General features: G+C 39.1%; 1 protein-coding gene across 5 annotated transcripts; it reads left to right on the top strand.

Annotated features, from left to right (window-relative positions):
* The first annotated feature begins 2,954 nt into the window (after window positions 1–2,954).
* On the top strand, window positions 2,955–21,287 carry LZTFL1 (leucine zipper transcription factor like 1). Of its 5 annotated transcripts, none has more exons than XM_073333161.2 (10): window positions 2,955–3,171; window positions 5,465–5,589; window positions 8,332–8,526; window positions 9,173–9,233; window positions 10,284–10,352; window positions 13,094–13,159; window positions 13,293–13,370; window positions 16,197–16,370; window positions 19,062–19,165; window positions 20,197–21,287. In XM_073333161.2, exons 1-10 carry the CDS (start codon window positions 3,124–3,126, stop codon window positions 20,213–20,215), a joined length of 939 nt encoding a protein of 312 aa, XP_073189262.1. In that variant the 5' UTR covers window positions 2,955–3,123; the 3' UTR covers window positions 20,216–21,287. The 5 variants fall into 5 exon arrangements, with proteins under 5 accessions (XP_073189262.1, XP_073189261.1, XP_073189260.1 ...); XM_073333160.1 differs by lacking the exon at window positions 2,955–3,171 and adding an exon at window positions 3,483–3,588 and having other exon boundaries at window positions 16,212–16,370; XM_073333159.2 differs by lacking the exon at window positions 2,955–3,171 and adding an exon at window positions 3,483–3,588.
* The last annotated feature ends 726 nt before the right edge of the window (window positions 21,288–22,013 follow it).

Here is a 22,013-nt window from a genome sequence, read left to right as displayed (position 1 = left end):
TCTCCCCCCGCCCCCTACAAAAAAAAACCCCACCAGATTGGTTTCAACATCGTATGGTTTCTCTAACTAATCAACGTGGCTCCTCTGGCTTTGCATTGCTAACCTTTCCTCTGCCACTGGCCAGGCTTGGCAGCCCCTTATTCTTTTATACAAAAGCCACCCCATCGCTTGTCTTCCATGGTTGGAGCATTACGCAAAGCCCTAGCTATCGCCACACCCAGCACCGCCCTGGCTTCTGTGCTGGAGAGGGGACCGGCTGGCTTGGCGTTAGGAAAGTTACGCAGGTGGGAGGCAGTCGCGGTTCTGCTCCACACACCGCCTTTCCCCCTTTGCAAGGCAGGGCCAGGGATGCTAGAACAATGTGTATGGGGGTGGAGGTGCTGAGAGCTAATGAACCAAATTGTAAACCCTGCATATAATGGAAACCCAGGAAGTGAAGCAGCACTCCTTGTTGCAGCACTTATTTTTTTCTTATGTTTTATATTATATTTTGTACATATTTTATTTACATGATTTTTTAATCACAATTAATTTTTTTAATTTCTTGACAGCCCTAGTCCAAAGATGTTCCCAAATATTATAAACAAGGGACCTTAATGATTTCAAGTTTTCAAATTATTGTAGGGCTAGTAATCTTTAGCTCTCCATTTTCTAAGTTAACAATAATAATCATTTTACACTCTAGCTCTAAGCTAAACAACGGCATGTGTAATTAAGTATTCCTGACTCTCCCCTCTGTTATACCAGATTAAACTCAGCACCACAGAGTGCAGGATCAGAGCTTCCTAACTTCAGCAGGGCTATTTGCACAAGCATGGTGACCCAGTTCCAGCCCAATGTTTGTAATGTGTCATATAAGGGCACTTACTGCAATGAGACACTCTCCAGCGTGAGAGCAGAAAATACCAGACATACCAACTTTGCCAATTTATGGTATTGCCACCCTTCCTTCTGTGCTGCTGCTGGTAGCAGTGCTGCCTTCAGAGGTGGGCACCAGGTCAAGAGCCACCGCTCTCTGGCCGCCCAGCTCTGAAAGCAGTGCTGCTACCGGCAACAGTGCAGAAGGCATACCATGCCACCCTTTCTTCTGCGCTGCTACTGGTGCTGGCCTTGCCTTCAGAGCTGAACACTCAGACAGCAGCTGCCACTCTCCAGCCACTATGGGGCACCATGGTCAAGAGGCAAGGAGCGGTGTGAGGCTGTGGGAGGTCAGGGCAATGGGGCGTTGGGGCAGCAGACCCTGGGGGTGATGGGGATCCCAGGGAGGCAGCAGGGGGCAGCAGAGATGGGTGGGAAGCGCAGGGAGGCAGTTGCAGCCAGATGGGGAGCCCGGGGAGGTAGCGGGATCAGTGGGGAGCCTGCAGAGGTGAGGGGGCAAGGGTTATGGGGAGTGAATCACATCATAGTATCAGATATATCACAATTGTGCTTCATCTGATCTATGAGCTAGGGGAGCCCTAGGCCTCCAATTACCTTTGTGCTAAAAAACAAAGGGCTGATTTTCCATTGCCTTGTACTTAAAGCTGTCCTTTATACCTATGAAAAGTGGGTGTAAGATGTAACCAAACTGGTTTTTACATTCACTTAATTTTACATATGGCACAAAGCAGTGGAGAATCAGCCACATAATCTCCGGTTTCATTGTTCACAGAAGACCCCAACTGTTCAAGGGCCAACCCTGTCTTTGAGATCTTCCTGTTTAATCAAGGCTACCTTAAAGAGCTCAGTGAAGAGTGAATATACTTCCCTTACTTCTATATATGGGCAGTAGATGTTTATCTGACATATCTCAGGACGATATGATAGTTTCTGAAGATAATCTGGCAATAACAAGGAGGATTTCTAAAAGATTTTTGTAAAGTATTGTCAGGTGCAGTCATATAGTTTTTGTAAAGAGCTCTGACCTGTTAGAAATTAAGTAACCACTAATGAGGTTTATAACCATCAATAGACCTATATTGCTTTATGTTTGAAAAAACAGCAACTTGTGATTTATATACCAAATGTCCTGATCTTTAAGTTTGTCTCTTGCTTTAGGAGATGGTGGGATTGGCAACACAGATTAATACCCTCGTTTCCTCACATGACTCTGATTCAACTGTGCCTGTTAATTTTTGAAAACCAAGGACTACCTGGCAGAAGAAAAGCCTTGGGGAGGTGGAAGATGGAGGGCTTTGCTAATGTCGGAGGGCCCAATTCGTGACTGCCTGACTCAGTATTGACAACTTCAGGGGCCCAAAAATTCTGTTTCAGCCTCCTTTCCCCCACACCCCAAAAAAACCCCATGAGATTGGCTTCAACATTGTATGATTTCTCCTAATTAATCAATGTGTCTCCTCTGGCTTTGCATTGCCAACCTTTCCTCTGCCACCGGCCAGGCTCGGCAGCCCCTTGTTCTTCTAAATAAAAAACACCCTATCACTTGTCTCCCGCGGTCAGAGCATTACGCAAAGCCCTAGCTATCGCCACACCCAGCACCACCCTGGCTTCTGTGCTGGAGTGGGGACTGGCTGGCTTGGCGTTGGGAAAGTTACGCGGGTGTGAGGCAGTGGCGGTTCTGCTCCACGCACCTCCTTTCCCCCTTTGCAAGGCAGGGCCAGGGGTGCTAGAACAACGTATATGCGGGTGGAAGGGCTGAGAACTAGATAACCAAACTGTAAACCCAGCATATAATGGAAACCCCTTCAAGCCAGGGAGTGAAGCAGCACCCCTTGTTGCAGCACCCATCGGCGCCAACTTTCCCCAGCGCCGATGGGTGCTCGAGCCCCCTGGACCCGGCGCCACCTCTTCCCCCAGCACGCCGCGTTCTCCCCCCGCCCTCCCAGGCTTGCAGCGTGAAACAGCTGTTTCGCGGCGCAAGCACTGGGAGCGAGGAGGGAAAGCGGGCACGCAGCGCGCTCAGGGGAGGAGGTGGAGCGGAGGCGAGCTGGTGTGGGGAGCCGCCGGTGGGTGCAGAGCACCCACCAATTTTTCCCGTTGGTGCTCCAGCCCCAGAGCACCTACGGAGTCGGCACCGATGGCAGCACCCAATGGGCAGCGCCAGGCTCCAGTGGCTCAGCAGCGTCCCCTCCCGTGTGAAGCAAGCCGCCCAGGGGAGGCTCCTGGCAACTGAGGGCTGGCGTCATGGCCAGCCTCGTGTGGCTGCGCAGGGGCCAGGCCAGCGCCCCACAGGTAACGTCAATAGCGTTAAACAGGGTGGACCAGAGAGTCAGCGGACGACGTGAACAGCGGTTGCTGGGGAAGGGAGGCGCGCGCCCCCGTGCGGCCTGGGCGCTCAGAGCAACGCTCAGTGCAAAGCGCGCGAGAGACGGGCTAATGGGCGTGCGCAATGTGCCGGGGGCGGGGGAGTTCCGCGAGCAGCTCGCGGCTACGTCGCCCTTGGAAACCGCACAGGCAGTAACGTACCGCCCTAAAAATCCACGCAACGCAGAAAATAATCCGTTAGGCGGCCGCGCCCCCTTACTTCCGGTCACATGAACATAATCGTCCAATGAGATGGTAGTAAAGCGCCTGCCAGGTTTTGTTCGCCATGGCAACCGTCGCTGTATAATCAACCGTCGCCTCCCAGTACCTGTTAGAGTCGCCATGGTGAGTAACGAGGTTGCATCCCGGCCTACCTGGGGACGGTACCGGCTCTGGGACCTTGCTGAGCCCGCTACCCCAGTGGCCCTGTTCCCTCGCCCCAGCCCGCCGATTGGACTCAGCTCCCCGCATCCTTTCCGGGGTCAGCGCTCCTGGGGCCGTCAGGAGCCACCCGCCCAGCCCAGCCCCGCGCCGCCGAATAACGGCCGCGATGCTGAGACAAAGACGCGCCCCGACCCCAGGCGCTGAATCCCGCCCCCCCAAGTCCCCGGGCGGCGGCGGCTGGCCCAGAGCGGGGGCGGCTTAGTGGAGCGGCGCTGCTGCTGGGCCTCGCCCAGGGTCCTCGCCCATCGGGGTGGCTTTGCCCGAGCCGTCAGTCGTGGTGGTCGGCCAGGCGCTGCCACTGTAGGCGCCATTGCGGTGATTCCCAGCATGGCCAGCCCCAGGCGTAGACATCCGGAGACTGGCCTAGAGCCCAAGAGCAGTATTTGGAAAGCAGCCCGCGGCGTTAGCTCAGTATTTGCCTGGGAGGGAGCGGGTCCCCGTTTCAGGCTTTTCCCCACAACCACGAGGGTTGGAAACTTATTCTGCTTCCCTAAACAAAACTGAAGATTGTCAAATAAATCAACCTGGCTCTGGGAGCTGGGGCTTTGAGAACAACAACAACAAATGCTGCCAGACTTGCAAGAAACCAGTGTGAGTTGGTTTTATTAATGTTAGGAATCCAGTGCTGCTTTCTTGGCTGCTGTTAAACCCACTTCTAGTTTTGGATTCAAACCGAACCGTCCCCTGTCGTGTTGTTTTTAGCCGGGCATTACAGTTAGTGCATGAAAACAATAAACAAAGGCAGGGTGGCTTGGTTTAAATCGAGGTGATTTAACTCACCGAATGTAGAGCCTCCAGTTAAATCATCCATTGTAATCGACTTTTCAATTTGTACTTCAGTTGTTTTCTAAAAAAAGCGGTGCATTCTCATTTTTTGATACAACCATTAAAACATGTTGATTTACAACTAAATAGAACTTTTACACTAGATTTGGTACATCTTTGTACTACCTAGGAGGGTACACTAGAACTACATATATTTAAGGAATTACATAGCTTAATATTTTCAGATTCTAATTCAGTGTATGTTTTTCATACCTTAGAAAAAGGTGAATAATATATTGCTTATTTGCTAACTTTTTGATCATGACTTGTGTCAAGCTGAATTATGATAGTAACTGAAATTTAACACACAAAACAGCATATAAAATGTATTTTTATTAAACAAAACTAGTGCGTAATACTACATGTTGTATCATATTTATAAAGCTTGGCCTCCAAAAGTTAGATTTTTTTCCCTGATTATTTAATATAGAAAAGAAGCCTTGCTAGAGGCTGATGAATTCAGCATATTTATTTTTCATTTAAATGTTTTAAGAGATTATTATTAATTTAGGCCTTTAACATATTTTGTATTAAATTCAGATTTAATTTTAAACATGTTTATTTTTAAAAGAAAAACATTATAATTTAAGAAAATTTTAAAAACTGATTTAAATTTAAAAAGTCCATATTTTCCCCCCAAAATCATCCATTTCTGTCCACCCCAAAGAAAGATGAGCATTCCAATGCTATTTCATTGTCTAAGCTGATTTAGAAGTGCACAAAGTAAATAAAAAGTATAAACAATAGTGTAAAGTCAATCCTATTTGTAAAAAAATTTCAGATTTAATTAAGATGTTACATTTAACTTGCAGAGAGAAATTTAAATTCCTAACTTCCATTGAAATTAGAGGAAGTTAGAAACCTAAATACCTTTGTGGAGCTGGACCTAAACCTAACATAGAAGACTTATCTCATAGATATGTTAACCTTTACTGTGTCCCCTGATCCACAGGCGGAGCTGGGTCTAAATGATCACCACCAGAATGAAGTGATCAATTACATGCGCTTCGCTCGTTCCAAGCGTGGCCTCCGTCTCAAGACAGTGGATTCTTGCTTTCAGGATCTTAAGGACAGCAGGTACCATGAGGAGGGAAAAATAATAAAGCAAAAGCCCAAGGAGAGCAAGACTCTTCTGCCAGTCCTGAGGCATCTGTTAAATTATCTATCAAATATGTTTGACCTCATATGTATGTAAAACATCTAATTTGTATTCAATGTGTCTATATATCCCTGCCAAGGAAAAGATAAGAATGGCCACCATACTGGGCCAGACCAATGGTCCATCTAGCCCGGTATCCTGTTCTTCAAGAGTGGCCAATGCATTAGAGGGGGAATAATCAGAACAGGCAACTATTGACTGTCGTCCAGTCCCACCATTCTGTCAATCAGAGTTTAGGGACATCCAGAGCATGGGATTGCATCTCTGATGGAGGAACCTATCCTCCATGAATTTAGCTAATTCTTTTTTTTGACCCCAGTTATACTTTTGGCCGTCACAGCATGTCCTGAAAATGTGTTCCACAGGTTAATTGTGTTGTGTGAAGTAGTACTTCCTTTTGTTTGTTTTAAAACTGTTGCCTGTTAATTTCTTGGGTCTCAAATTATGTGACAGGGTAAATAACACTTCCTTATTCACTTTCTCCACACCATTCATTATCTTATAGACCACTATCATATATCCCCTTAGTCATCTATTTTCTAAGATGAACAGTCCCAGTCTTTTTTAATCTCTCTAAACTCTTCCATATCCCTAATAACTTGTGTTGCCCTTTTCTGTACCTTTTCCAATTCTAACATATCTTCTTTGAGATGGGGATGTTGTGCTGTCTGGACGGGCTCATGACCACGAGTGTCTACCTCAGACCAGTCAAGAACAGGGCAGACACCCCAAACTGGTGGTATGTTTTATAATTAGATTTCACCAACCCAGTTACAAATGTGAATTCCTGGATCACTATATCAGTCTTACCATAGAATCACAGACAGTCCCCTTATGCTCTCTCATTTATCTTGCCATCCAGGCAAGCTGAACTTAGTGATTAATGGTCACTTACACCAAAAATCACAAACTATTCAGGTTTCTTCCAGTCCCAAGAGACCAGTCGCTTACCCCAGATCAATTGGTACCCTAGATCTTGCACCAAAGATTGTGCCTGTAGCCAATTCTGTAATAAACTAACTAAAGGTTTATTAACTAGGAAAATGAAAAAAGAGCCATTTGCAGGTTAAACCAAGCAAGCATATAACACAAAGTAGTTGCAACTTAAATCCTAAGAGTGACAGAGTTGTAGTGATCTGTCAATTCAAGATGTCTTTCAGGGTAAACCCAGGGATAAACCTGAGGCGGGCTGTGTCCCCTTTTCCAGATCATTTATGACTCTATTGAACAGCATAGGTCCCAGTACAGATTGTTGGGGAACCCTACTCTGTCCACTGTGAAAATTGACCATTTTTTCCTACCTTGTCTCCTATCTTTTAACGTCTTATCTTATCTTGACTGCTTACTTTGCTTAAAAGCCTTTGGTGTGGGACTGTATCAAAAGCTTTCTGAAAGTCCAAATACATTATATCCAGTAGATCACAATTGTTTTTAAAAGTACGAAAAGGGAAAGGTTTCAATCTAAACAATCGCTACAAGAGTTTTTTTTCTAATTTTTAATTTTAATAGGAATGGATGTGTTAAACTGCTGTGAAACTGTAACCTTGAGTTACATATTACGGTTGGTAAATCAAAATTAGATTTAAGGCCCAAAACAAAATTTATAATTACAAAATTTTTATTTAATCAAAACTTTCAGAGAGAAGATTCAAGTAAAATATTAAATTGTTAATGACATTGTTATCTAGAATAATAGAAATGTAAGGTTGGAAGGGACCTCAAGGTCATCTAGTCCATCCCCCTGCCATGCTGAGGCAAGATTAAGGTTACCTTTGTAGACAATCCCTGACAGGTCTAACCTGATTCTAAAATCATCCAATGATGGGGATTCCACAACTTCCCTAGATAACCTGTTCCAGAGCTTAACTGTCCTTCTAGTTAAGGTTTTTCCTGATATCTAACCTGAATCTCCCTTGTTGCAAACTTCTTGTCCTACCCTCGGTAGACATGGAAAAAAAAATAGATCACCATCCTCTTCCTAACAACCTTTTACATATTTGAAAATGTTATCATGTCCCTCCTCAGCCTTCTTGTCTCGAGACAAATCCTGGTTTCAGAGTAGCAGCCATGTTAGTCTGTATTCGCAAAAAGAAAAGGAGTACTAGTGGCACCTTAGAGACTAACCAATTTATTTGAGCATAAGCTTTCGTGAGCTACAGCTCACTTCATCGAATGCATCCGATGAAGCTGTAGCTCACGAAAGCTTATGCTCAAATAAATTGGTTAGTCTCTAAGGTGCCACTAGTACTCCTTTTCTTTTAGACAAATCCTGCCCATCGTTTTCAACCTTTCCTCATAAGTCATGTTTTCTAAATTTCTTATCTTTTTTTTTTCTCCTGGGGACTCTTTCCAACATGTTCATTTGTTTCATAAAATGTGGTGCCCAAAACTAGACACCGTATTCCAACTGAGGCCTCATCAATGTGAACAGAGTAGAACAATTACCTCTTGAGTATTACATACAACACTACTGTTAATACATCCCAGAAAGACACTTACCTTTTTCTCAACAGCATCATACTGCAAACATTGACACAGCTTTTTTTAAAAGGTCCTTATGCTAGCTGCAAGCATTATCTGATCTAGTGAAGTTTTTTGGATTGGTGTAGCGTCGTCATTTGTATGATACATGTGACTTTTTTGTTAACTTTTCTGTTTAGGCTGGTGGAGGAGACTTTCACAGTAGATGAGGTGACAGAAATGCTGGATGGGTTGCAGACTGTGGTACACAGTGAAGTGGAATCAGAACTCATTAATACAGCATACACCAATGTGTTACTTCTACGCCAACTCTTTTCACAGGCTGAGAAGTGGTACCTTAAGCTACAGACTGATATCTCTGAGCTGGAAAATCGGTAACCTCATTTGAATTATATAGAAATAGAGAATAGTTTCACTGATACCTTTTTAAAGTGACTAAATACTATTATGACAGGTTTCAGAGTAGCAGCCGTGTTAGTCTATATTCGCAAAAGGAAAAGGAGTACTAGTGGCACCTTAGAGACTAACCAATTTATTTGAGCATAAGCTTTCGTGAGCTACAGCTCACTTCATCGGATGCATCACGAAAACTTAAGCTCAAATAAATTGGATAGTCTCTAAAGTGCCGCTAGTACTCCTTTTTCTTTTTGTAAATACTATTATGTTCACCTCTTACACCACTAAAATAATTTTCTAAGATTATTATACCAATGACAATTTAGTTTCAGATGCAGTTTTTCAATTAAAAGATTACAAATGATGATTTTAACTTCTTCATGAAGTGATTTGCCCATGTAAATAATAATCTTGCTTGCCTAGAATTTCATTATTTAGAATTTTATTTTTATTTGTATATAGGGTGTACTTATGTTGCCTTTTTTGTACTGACCCAGGGGTCTGATCCTGTGTGCCTTGGAAGTCTTACTTGAATAAGAAGCACAGCAGCAGACTTATAAATTGTGTTTAACAAGATTATTTGTCTAATTATTATTAATGTTTCTCTTCATTTTTCTCTCCAAGAGAATTGTTAGAGCAAGTTGCTGAATTTGAAAAGGCAGAATTTACATCTTCAAACAAGAAGGTAGAGATTTGTTACTCTGAAATACTATAATCAAATGCCCTATGAAACCACTACATTTGTTAAAGATGTTTACTATAGACTCTTTCCTTGTGCTTAAGAATAAGGGTATTTATGCTAGAAATAACCTTTAAAGATTTTCAAAAATAGCAGCCTAATGTTAAGTTCCAAAATCTATATATAGTCACTTAGTGTATGCGCAACGTGCCTCAAATGGCAACTTGAACACTGGTCCATGACCCTCTATATAGTCACCAAAGTAAATGGCCTGACTTTCTAAAAGTGCTTTTTCATTAACTGCTTTGGAACATGTAAGGTATTGTTTTGTTTTTTTCGGGAGGCAGTTTGTTTTTTAAATCTTGACCATATTTATAAGTTGCAAGGTAGAAAGGACTATCTTATTATTACAGAGAAAGTAAGGTTTCTCTGATGTGACACGTATTGGATCTTGTTTGCCAAATTTATACCCAGTTAACATACACAGTATTTGAAAATTTAAATAGATTAGTGAACAGAAATTATTTTAAAGGGTGTAAATATTTATGACAATTATAAATTCTGTACTCCTTTAAAGACATAGGCATTCATTCTTTCTTTGAGTGTTTTCTAACTTATATGACTTGTGATAATTGCAGCATCAGGAGCTGTATATACAGTATTAAGATCCTGCCTCCCATCTCAGTTTTAAAACTAGTTAAATAAAACTTCAGTTCTAAGGATGCCAATTGTAAAATAAATGTATTGTCATATTTTAGTTTCAGAAATCTCTTCTCTTTATTCTGTCTTTTAGACTTTGAAAAAGAGTCTAGTTGAAAAAATGTGTACCCTGCAGATATTTTAAAAATTGAAAACAAGTATTATATAAGATTTGTTAGTCTTAATGAAAGAGCCCAAGCCTGAACAAATAATAAATGAATTCAGAATAAACAATCATTGGTTGCATTTCACCAGACAGCAGAAAGGATAGAGTTGGAGAAATTATTTTAGCTACTAAAAAAATGCTAGAAAGAAAACATCTCATTTTAATTTTTTGTATCTTTGTCATTACTTTAGCCCAGTTCAGAGCTCATTAAGCCTAAACTTGCTCCATTAAATGAAGGTGGGTCAGAGCTGCTAAACAAGGTAAGAGTTTGTTCCCTTGACATATTTGGGATTGATTAGCATTTAATTTATTCAGCTGAATTTAGGTGCTACCCAGTAATCAGGGTTTGCAGAATACATTAGACGCCTACTCTGAAACCTACAAAACTTCAGTCACTTTAATAAATGAAACACTTTTGAAGATTCATTTTAATTATGTGCTTGTGGCATTTAATGTATTGCAAATTTAAAACTTATTTTGCATGCATTTTAGAAAAAACAATTACTGTTACAGTTTCTCTATTTAATGAATAGGATTAGTGGGAGATGATTTGCTGATCTTTCATAAGACTGGACTTCCTTCTGAGAAGTAGATTGAAACACAAGTAATGCAGCCCATCGTTGGAGTGAATGGGATATTGGAGATTTTCAAAGTCAAATTCTATTTCTTTTATATTGTTTGTTTTTTCATTTTTTATTTTTGTAGTAGTTTAAATTTAAATTCTAATTGAAGCACAGTTTAAAAGGAAAAAAATTAGACCTTGCCTTTCAACTTTACAAATTTCCAATTTCCCATTTGTTACAGATTTTCAAATTATTGTAAAGCAAATTCTAATTTTTTTTAATGGTGATTCATTCAGCAATAGTTTAGACTACTAAATAACCCGAAAACTTAATATAAAGAAATAGAACTAGCCTTACCAGAACTTAGTGATGCATGGACTCTCATGAGATTTTCTTTTTTTAGTGATGAGCTGTATTTTCTTTCTCCGTCACCAAGAGATCAAGTGAAGATGGAGACTCCTTTATGTGTTTAATTTTTATATTTAAAGTGAATTTTAACATTTAACAAATTTACTTTTGTTTATAACTGAATATAATTAGAACATCCAGCACCACATATTAGAATATTACACTGCAGTTTTTTATCCAAATAGGATTTTTATTTTTTTGCAAAGGTGGTTCAAAGCTGAAATGTAAATTTACTGTGACCAATAAAACTTTGTCACATTTTGTGACACAAAACATAGGAAGCAGCAGACAGACTCAGCAGGAACAGCACCTAAGTGAAAGGTAACTGTTGTTGCAAAGCAAACTTTTTCTGCAGCGTGGTGCCGGTAGTTTTTCTGGAATCACTTTGCAGGGAAGAGGTTTTCAGGATTGTTTGAGGAGAATAGTTTGTTCTACAGATATTGTGTTTAAGTAAAAGTCAAACTAGGTAGGGAAAACTATTTGTGGTGCTGTGCCAATAATTCCTAAATATTTGAAAGACAGAATACCAAGGTTAACATGGTGAATATAACTATACAAGTGAACTTGAAAGCTGTTTTAGGCCTCAATCATGCAAACACTTAGGCACGTGAGTAACTTTAAGCAGGAGAGTAATTGTTAATTTTAAATGAAATTACTCGTATTTAAAGTGAAGCATGAAAGGGATTATATGACAGGGCTGCAAACCTGATGACCCAGGAGGTCCCTTCCAGTCCTATATCCATAGACATAAATAACAGTAGGATCACAGCCTTAATATTTAAACTATTTCATTCCCCAACTGTTGATGTAATACAGTGGCTCTCAACCTTTGGAGACCTACTGTACCCCTTTCAGAAGTCTGATTTGTGTTATGTACCCCAGGTTTCACCTTACTTAAAAACTACTTGATTACAACATCAGACATAAAAATACAAGAGTGTTACAGCACACTATTAGTGAAAAATTGCTTACTTTCTCATTTTTATCATATAATCAAATAAATTGGAATATAAATATTGTACTTACATTTTAGTGTATATAGAGCAGTATAAACAAGTAATTGTCTGTATGAAATTTTTGTTTGTACTGACTTCACTAGTGCTTTCTATGTAGCCTGTTGTAAAACTAGGCAAATACCTAGATGAATTGATGTACCCCCTGGAAGATCTCTGCATACCCCCAGGATTACGCATACCCCTGGTTGAGAACCACTGACATAATATATATGAAAACTGAACAAATACATTCCAAAATAAACATTTGAAGATCACTCCTACATGACTAAAAGAGGATTTTTGAGAGGGCTTGCCTATCTGTCACGTTTTTAAACAGTTTTCAGAGTAGCAGCCAGGTTAGTCTGTATCTCCAAAAAGAAAAGGAGTACTTGTGGCACCTTAGAGACTAACAAATTTATTTGAGCATAAGCTTTCATGAGCTACAGCTCACTTCATCGGATGCATCTCAAATATGCTCAAATAAATTTGTTAGTCTCTAAGGTGCCACAAGTACTCCTTTTCTTTTTGTGTTAAACAGTGAACACGAATAAATTGTTTCCTGTCCTGTTGATTGGAAAGCATTTTGACAAATACCACGAATAGGATCTATATCTCTAAAATGCAATTTTACTTTTGTTTCAGTTAATATTATTCCTTATCCTATGTAGTTTGATCCTGCAAGGTACTGAATGCTCTGACTCTGATCCAGTAAATAACTTATGCATATGCTTAACTTTAGCATGTGAATAGTCCTATAGACTACAGTGCAATTGCTCATATACTTAGGTAAGAACATGGTTAAGGTCTCTGCTCTGTTGGGGTCTGGATACCCAAGACCGTGCAGGATCAAGCCCATAAAGAGAAACCAATGACCACAGTGGGCTGGTCATCCTTTTAAGCATTGACATAGTAGCTAGCTTTTCTAAACTAGAAAATATATTTACTTACCTGAAATAATTGAAAATAACTGCAAGTCTATCAGATTCAGTCATGCAAGAGTGTTCATGGTAAAACTAAATTTTTATTTACCAAAAGGAAATTACAAGACTTCAAGAAGAAAATGAAAAACTGAAGACCAGACTCAAGACAATAGAAACACAGGTACACTCACTATGAACCTGGATAGTAAATATATGTACATTTTGAAAAACCTAAATAGAAAGAACATAATTGTAATTCTCTCATTTCCAGTAAAAGATGCTGCTTTAAGCTTTGTCTTTCCAATTTATTGCAGGCTACAAGTGCATTGGATGAAAAATCAAAACTAGAGAAATCACTGAAGGATTTACAGATGATTCAGGGAGATCAAAAGGTTGGCTGTTTTCTCCATTGAACTAGCATTACCAAGTCATGTAGAACTAATTAGACCTGACAGGTGCAGTTGGCTTTGTGGGACACACAAAGGTCCTATTCAGGGTTGCCATGGTCCCACTAACATTTAGGGCTCTGATCCTTTAAGAAAAATATTTCATGCTTATGTGTGACCTAACCCGTGGTAGGAAATTATCATAAGAACCATTCCAAAGTTTGTTTGTTTGTATGCTAAAGATCAAAAGGAGTTTAATATTAATAGGTATATCTTTTGTTATGTTTTTTTCTTATTTTTGTGTTTTCCTCTTTTGTTAGTAAAGAGATGTCATCTAGTTTCCTTTCTGATTCAGCAATAAAATGTTCATTCTGTCTTGGTCAATATTATTGTATATTCTCCTTATGTGTATGCATAGCTCTTTTTGGAAAGTATACCAGCATATATTGTTAAAAACATGCACAAATAGGATCAGAGCCTATACCAATGGAGTCAATGGGATTTTGCCATTGACTTACTTGAGTATAGGATCAAATCCACAGACCTCTAAATTGCAAATATACCTTAAACACTTCATCAGAAATAGTTCTTCCTACATTTACCTGTCAACACTTGAATTGAGGGTCTCCGATTTCTCCTGTAAAAGTTGTTGATCCAAATATGATTAAGCATTGCAGGAAAAACATAGAAATGGAAAAACCTAAACTGCGGACAGATTAAAAATATTTTTAATAAACTGTTAGGTATTCACATTATTAAGAAAATAAATGTATAGGCCAAAAAAAAATTAAAATTAAAAAGGTGAATCAAACAGATTTTTTCAAAGTATTTCAGTTCAACTTGTAACAAATGAGTTGAAATGTTTTAGTCCTATTTAGCTTTTTTCTGCCTTTTATGAAAGTAAAGTTAAAAAACTGACATTTCTAAGACCGCAATATTGCTAACTTTGAAGTGAGTTTTTCAATTCCCTGTCTTAAAAAAAATTGTATATCCTCTTAATTTCCATATTTTTAATCCAAGTTTCTTTTTATTTTGCTTTCTAAATGGTTTATGGTATGTACTCCATTTTCTTAATGCGTTATAGTGCCCCTTAGTGATTTTTAGGATCTGTAATTTTTCATACAATAATATTATTCAATGGTAGTTTGATTTAAAGGTCACAGCAAATACTTTCCTTATCTGACTTAAGTTTTGTAACTGTAATTATTACGCTGGTAGTTCTAAAGGCCTGGAGACCAGTCTTATCTGCTGCCTGTCTGTGTAGGCATCAGCTGGCCTAACTTTCAGACATGTTGAGTACCTGCAGTTCACATGAAGCCAGTTGTTTTCCCCCACCTTGCCACTCACTTCTCCTTCAGCTCTTAAATTTCCTTTTCATGGGCATATATATGTGATTGAATCTAGCTAGTTGATTTTTGCAGTGAAATATTTACACAGGTTGAAATCTTTTTCAGCCAATCTCCTAGATCCTCCATGCTTACCCTTTTTAAAATAGTCTTCAAAGATTTTGATTTCCTTCTTAAAGGAATTGTGACCCTACATGGGATTATTTTGGTTAATAGAACTTCTAAAATAGATGTTGTCCCCATGAGGAAAGGTGAAGAATTAATGTACTCCACATTCATCCCTGAAAATATTAGGTGGCTGGAGTCTGCTTTTTAAGTGTAGCTGCTGTCACTGTGCCTTTTAATAAAATGAATGTCAGTAAAATGATATAATCCTAATCATGCTTTAATGGCCCAGGTTAACATGGGCTTAAAATACTCGCATCGTGTCTAACTACTTTCATCAAAACTACAGCAGATCATGTCTGTCACAGAGACCCAGTCATTAGTGAGTTCAAAATCGGAAGGCATGTGGATTGCTGAGGAACAAACTGTGCCTAGAGACACATGCAATTTCCTAACTGTGTAGCATCTTTCAACACAGCATCAATCCCAAAACATTTGAAGATAAAGTAAACGTTGTTTCTCGGTGAATATCGTATTGACTGAATTCCTGCTCTTAGCTCCCTAGCATGAAACAGGCCTGAACTTCCTTCTTAGATTTTGGTTCCTTTGAGGCCCTGATAGTTCAGATCTTTTCTGAGTCCTGATACAAATGCATTGAGACTTCATTCTTTTGTTTCAACACAATGTTATTTTCAAGAGTCTAGTCGTCAGATACCTCTCTTATAAATGAGAGGTTTTTAATATACCTGGACATGGCAGTTAACTGAACACACATATGGCCCAGGGCTGGTGCTCGAAGGCGTGTGTGTTGCTGCTTTTCACCGGATGACTGTTGCTATTAAGGTATGCTTTCCTGGTAATTATGGAGATAGTCTGCTTGTATCTCATCTCCAAACAGTGTGGCTTCAGCTCCTGTTGCTGGTGTGTTCACCCCCACACCCACACACACCCCCCATCTTCCTCTACACCTCTCATAACATGTCAGTGGCTTTAAAAGCTACAGTATAGCCATGTATGTTCTCATTATATTCTCTAAACTTCTTTATACGCTTCATACAGTGTGTAATTTGTATCCTAAGTGATAACTGACAGGAGATAATGAAATATAATTCCCACAGAGAAATGAAGCAGTTTCTAAGAATTTGAAATCTTGACTTGGCAGAAAAGAAGCCTTTCCATTTCTCCCTAAAATGTATTTATTGACACTTTTTGAAGGCTAAACATGTATTCTTTTACTGCTTTGTGATCTATGGGAGGGGGGTTAAAGCACTGCGGTTTGCCATATAAAGACCTTCTGTGATCATTTTCAACAAATAATTTAAAATGCACTCTTTCATTTAGGATTTTGCAAAAAAAATTCATTTTAATATTTCTTTTGAAGACTAACGTAACTCAGGATATAAGTGAACTGGAAGATACAGTGTCTGCTCTGAGGTGCCAGTTTGAGAAGACTCTGAATGACAGTACTGCAAACCAAAAGTTCTTGGAAGAGAACTTGGTGATGACAAAGCATGACCTACTCAAGGTTCAGGACCAGTTATCTACAGCTGAAAAGGTTAGCTTCTTATTGCAGTGTATAGATAAGCTCTTTGTTCACTTTTTTTGACTATCTACTAATGTAACAAAGATTCTGTCTATTGTATGCAGATTACTAGGGATACATCACACCATCTTTTGGTTTATTTATTTATTTATTTTTAATATTCTTCCCTTGTTGGAGTGAAGAGAGTCTATTTCATAGATATGGAACACAGTCCACTGGTTGCTGCCAATCAGACGGACACTTAAATACAGCTTCTGCAGCCATTTCAGAATGATTGTGAACAGTGACCGCAGATCTTTAGAATGAAGTTTTGTTTTTGTTGTACCTCTGTGAAAAGTTGGTAGCATCAGATTCCCACCACAAGAAAGTGGTGATTGCCTTGTGGAAGCTGGCTACTTTGGATGGTTAGTAATCAGCGAAGACACCAGTTTTGTATTGGAAAGTCCACAGTAAGTGTTGTAATGGTGGAAGATTGCAGAATTTGCCCTTGAATATATTTTCTAATTCACAGACTGCAGCTGAAAATGACACACTGCACTGTTGGGGGGTGGGGTGGGGAAGAGGGATTAACTTCTTCAATTTGGTCCCCTACATCTTGAAAGTGATGTGAACATCTGGTTTGATAATTACCATTGACAACTTCCCCTGCAACACTCTAAAAATGTAGGCATAAATGCATATTTGAACTAATGACGTGATTTTCTTCTCTGTAGAACCAGTAGAGGGAACACTAGTCAACAGATCATTTCTAGACCTATGCTGATATACAAGTATAGCTGTGAGGAAATGGCATGTTAATTTTGCATGAAACAAGGGTAATCTTAGATTCATTCTAAACAGAAAACATAGTTTTTGTTGAAGTCCTCTGTCTGAAATGTGATTGGCAACTATCTACAACAAAAAGCGAAGTTGGGAAATGCCACTGACTGAACACATTTTGTTTCTGACAGTCTCAAGGCTGTCAGCCTCATTCTTCAGTTTCGCACAAATTTTTAGATGACCTCTTTCCCCCCGCCGCCCCCCGTCATTGGGGTTATATGACAACGTGTAGGGTTAATTTAGTGATTTAAGGATTAGTTTTGAAATATCTAAGCACTGGTTTAAATCCTGATAGAAGGCATAAGAGCCTAGTTTACCCTTAGGTAGATAAGTGGATTGTCATGCTAACTATGTAGAGGTCACATGAGAACAAAGATCCTGACTACACTGTATGACACTATATCTCTCATGAAGAACAGTTTGTCTTATTGTGTCACTGACCAAAACTTCCCCATTCCCTATGTAGCCTGCTTTTGCATGGATAGGTTGCTATTTTGGACCCAGTAGCTAGCTGTATTTCATTGATCTGGTGTGTCTCTAGTTTGTGAAATACTTGTGAATCTTGCAAAAGGAAAGATGCTATTCAAATGTAAATTATTTTATACCTTCATTTGAATCCACCCTGTTCTATGTCATATTCTGTTACTTTAAAGCTATCTTAAAAACTGAAAGAAGAAATCCAGTTTGTCATATGCAAATGAAGGGAAAGACTTGTTTGGGCTTGCATGTTTCTAATGGTAACAGTAGACACTAACATGTATACGTATGCATATTTTTTTAAGTCTCTTTGAAGTCTCTAACTAATTCTATTGAAGGAAGTATGTTCCTTATCTCCTAAGAACAACTTTTAATGCAAGGAGGAGTGTAATTGGGAAAGTTTGCACTAGGTAATTAAGAATTCTTGTTTGTTTTCTTCAGATATGATAGATGGCACCTTAGTATTACTGGAACAAATGTGAGCTACTCAGCAGAACAGGTGTTTATCAGTGTGAGAAGAAAATAAAATCACACTTAGGTCATTAAAAAAACCAAAAATATATTGACCTACAAAAATATCTTATGCTATTTATATTTTGACATACAAAATAAATGCTTGTTTAGAGACACAAACACCACTTTACAGGTTGCAGCATACATCATAAAGATGTATGGCTGTCAGCTAAAATCTGTGTTTGTGGTATCTATACATGTTGTTACTTGTAGACTTCTGATCCATCACACAATGAGGCTTTAAAAATGTCACTGCTTGTAAATCACATTTATAGGTCTTTCCAAAACAACTGGAATGCTTTGAATCACAGGGCATCAAATTATGACATTTACTTGACTGAAGGCTTGCAAGTAGATTGCAGAGAAGTGACTGGATATTCTGTAGTATTCTAGGTTAGCCAGTGTTTGATTTGGTCATGAGTATAGTTGAACTGTGAGTTAGAAGTGTACAGTCTGCATTTGCAGTTTGTTCATATGCCTGTAACTTTGTTGATATTATTAAAATGCCCAGATCAGTATCTGGTAAAGTTTTTGGGCGTTTTCTTTTTTTTTTTTTTTAAATCTGTTTTAATAAGGTTGTTCAGCACCATGGTACCTGTGCAGAGCCCCACTGTAGTAGGCGTTATCTAAACAAAAGCCAAATGATTTTAGTACAAGTTTTGTTACATAACAATCAGCATCGCCAAAAGTTCCATAAGTGTTTCATTAATACCTACTGAGTATTGATCAAAAGTAGGTAATAACAGCAGCAAGTATTTTGGACAGGGAAAAGCTAGACTGAACACTGGAATGAAGCCTAAGGAGAGAAACAGTTGAATGGTTCTTTTAAAAAATAAACTGTTTTAGATTTTTTTTTTTTTTTAATTGTAATGCATTGATGATCCTGTTGAGCAGGAGTTGGAGAAGAAGTTCCAGCAAACAGCTGCCTTCCGCAACATGAAAGAGATTCTCACCAAGAAGAATGAGCAGATAAAGGATCTACGGAGAAGACTTTCAAGGTAAGTGGTGCTCTTCCACCTGTTATCTCAAGAAGTCTGTTCCACCTCCACATTGTTTCCATAAATGTAAAACAGATTCTCTTAAAACCAGTTTAACTTCTCTTTGGAACAAATTCAGTAGGGCTGTCATCAAACTTTGGATATGCCAACCTTGACCATTTTTCTTCAAAATATCAATGATTTTTTAAAACATTAAAATTTAAATTGGCATCTTTACAGTAACCATCATGCTGCACATACTCATTGTTAGGAAACAATTTTCATGGGATTATGACAGTCAAAACATGCCCACAAGATCCATGCACAGAGGTGCAGAAGAGGGTGGCAGTTGCTTCTTTTGCACCACCATTCTTTCCTGTTCCTAATGCCAAGGTGGGGTAGGGGTGACTTTTTTTTTTTTTTTTTTTTTTTTTTTTTTGCTTTCATGGCTTGGGTAGGTACCTAGACTCCCAGCCATCTCAAGTTACAGGTGGGGAGCTGAGGCACAGAGAGGTGAAGTGACTTGCCCAAAATCACACAGGAAGTCTGTGGCAGAGCAGGGACTTAAACCCAGGTTTTCCATATTCTAGGCTAGTGACCTAATCACTCAGGCCTTCCTTAATGTGGAACTATCCCATTATACCATCCATTCAGGGGAAGAGGGACACCCACTGTAGGGCCAGTGGGTGGCCCCATATTGAGTGGGTGTAGGAAAGAAGAGGTGGGGAAAGACCATTGGGACCCCAAAATTTCTGTAGAAGCAGAAAGCCTAAGTCTGGCTTCCTGTGGCTCTTGAGATTGGTGGGTGGCCACCAGGGCTGATTCCACTGGTTGCAGGGCTGGTAAAGTGGCCAAATGAGTTTGTGTTTAAAAGGAGAATTTTTTTAAAATGAAAAATAGTTGGTTGCATCCTTCTAAATTGTGCAGTGTAAATTGCCATGAAAATGTCACAGATATGAGTAATTGGAATTGGTTGAAGTGGTTTTTCTCTTTGAGGACTGAATATCTATCTGGTATATTACACACTCTAGCTTTAACTTCTTTCTTCTTAGATACGAACCAGATGATTAAAATGTGAAGAGCATTTGGTCTGTCAAGAAGCTGCCACACAAAGAGAACAGATTGTTGTGTTACTTTAAGGGATTTGTTGAAATACTTTAAGAGATTTGTTTTGAATGGTTTATTTTCTGCTTCTGCCAACACTTAAAAATAACCTTTTGTTGATAGAAAACTGAAATTCCTACTTTATTTACTTAAGAACTGAAAGATGAGAACAAAGTTTATAGAGTGTCATAGTTTCTGTACTTGTCTTTTTAATAGTTAACCTTGTTCATTCCCTGGGAAATAGCAAACACCAAATTAAGAGTTATTTACAAAGAAAGGAGTTTATTTTTGTTAAAATAAAATATATATACTTCTTCTTCTCTACATAGCTTTGAGATGCAATTTACATACCTAAGATGTGACTCTTTTTTCTTTCTTTTCTTTTCTTGCTGCGGGCATAACTTTCACATAAAAACACCCATAAGCTAACTTCATAAGGTTAAGCTTCCTACTGGATGCCTGATTTCCTCTGTGCAAGTTATTTGCTGAATATAGGGTGTGCATTAGATAAAGGGGGACAAATATGCAATATTTGGGAATCAAGGAATGTGTAGTCAACTTAACGGTGACATTACTAGAAAAAGATGTACATTGGACATCTGTTGTTATCAAACCGTGTAGTACAGATTTAAAGGAAAAGAAATACTTGCTGACTTCTGCAATATATCACAGATCTAAATTGCTCAGTAGGAATACAAACCAAAAAGTATATTTTTCCCCCCACGGGCTCGCGTAAAGACTTTAACTTGAACACTAGAATCTTGATTCTTTCAAAGTATTAAAATTAAACCAGCAGGATGGAGAGAGGCTGAGGAAGCTGGTAACAGAGCAACTTTCTGGTGGGGAAATAACTTTTAGGAGGTTTTGGTTTTTTTCCCCTACTTTCTTTTGCACCCTCAGCTACCCAGTTCTTGCACTCAAACTGTTCTGTATTTATCTGCCAACCTATTTTAATACATTTTACTTGTTTGTGTCTCTGGTCATGTATATATGTTGCATACAACTCTAAATAAAACCATTTATGTTTTCCAACATCAAACTCTGGATTTTGGAGTGTGGCTTCTTTACAAGTACCATCATATTTGCTTTTTCTTGGGGACAAGGCAGTGGAAATTTTTTTTGTAGTGATGTTCCTCAAGGAAGAGAGTTATGCTTTTAATCCCTCTGGACTGTATGATTCCTGTCTTTTTATTTTGAGGTAGAAGTCCTCATTAAGTGGCCTAGCCCACCTAGACTAGGCCCTATGTTCTGTAGCTACATACTACTACCCTAGTGCAATATTAGTAAATTTGTAATAGTATAGTGAGATTGTATGTGCAGCATTAAGTTAAACTAATGGAAGCTGTTGCTTTAGAGTATCCTCAAATGTTAACATGACTAGTTAAATCCAGTTATTGTTAGTCCTCATCTTTTCATTATTTTGCACACTATCAGTTTATTGAGGGCAGCATTGCTCTTTATTAAAAATAGCAACTCTAACCTTTACTTTGTAAGGGATAAAATTCTTTACATAGAGATAATGAAGAAATTTCCTTCCGGCATGTGTTCTTGTAACTAGGTGTTTTGCTCAAATCCTGCCTAAAAATACTACTGTCAGTCTTGCATCATTTTCATACAGTTCATTTACTCTTTAGTCAAACCATAAAGTCCCTTGGACAAATTGTGTCCCAGGAACACTGATTTGCGGGGGAGGGGGTTGTAGCTGTAATTTAGGAAAGATTTGGCCAAGAGTCTCTGTTCTAAGGTGAATGATTTTTCATTGGTT

This window comes from Lepidochelys kempii, chromosome 2, assembly GCF_965140285.1.
Source record: "Lepidochelys kempii isolate rLepKem1 chromosome 2, rLepKem1.hap1, whole genome shotgun sequence".
NCBI lineage: Eukaryota > Metazoa > Chordata > Testudines > Cheloniidae > Lepidochelys > Lepidochelys kempii.
Note: the sequence above shows the minus strand (reverse complement) of the source record. Positions and strands in the feature narration are given on the sequence as shown.

Coding starts and splice junctions, on each gene's coding strand:
- LZTFL1 (XM_073333159.2), top strand. CDS start 3,496: ATGGTAGTAAAGCGCCTGCCAGGTTTTGTTCGCCATGGCAACCGTCGC. Junction 3,589..5,464: donor TACCTGTTAGAGTCGCCATG/GTGAGTAACGAG, acceptor CCTGATCCACAG/GCGGAGCTGGGTCTAAATGA. Junction 5,590..8,331: donor CAGGATCTTAAGGACAGCAG/GTACCATGAGGA, acceptor TTTTCTGTTTAG/GCTGGTGGAGGAGACTTTCA.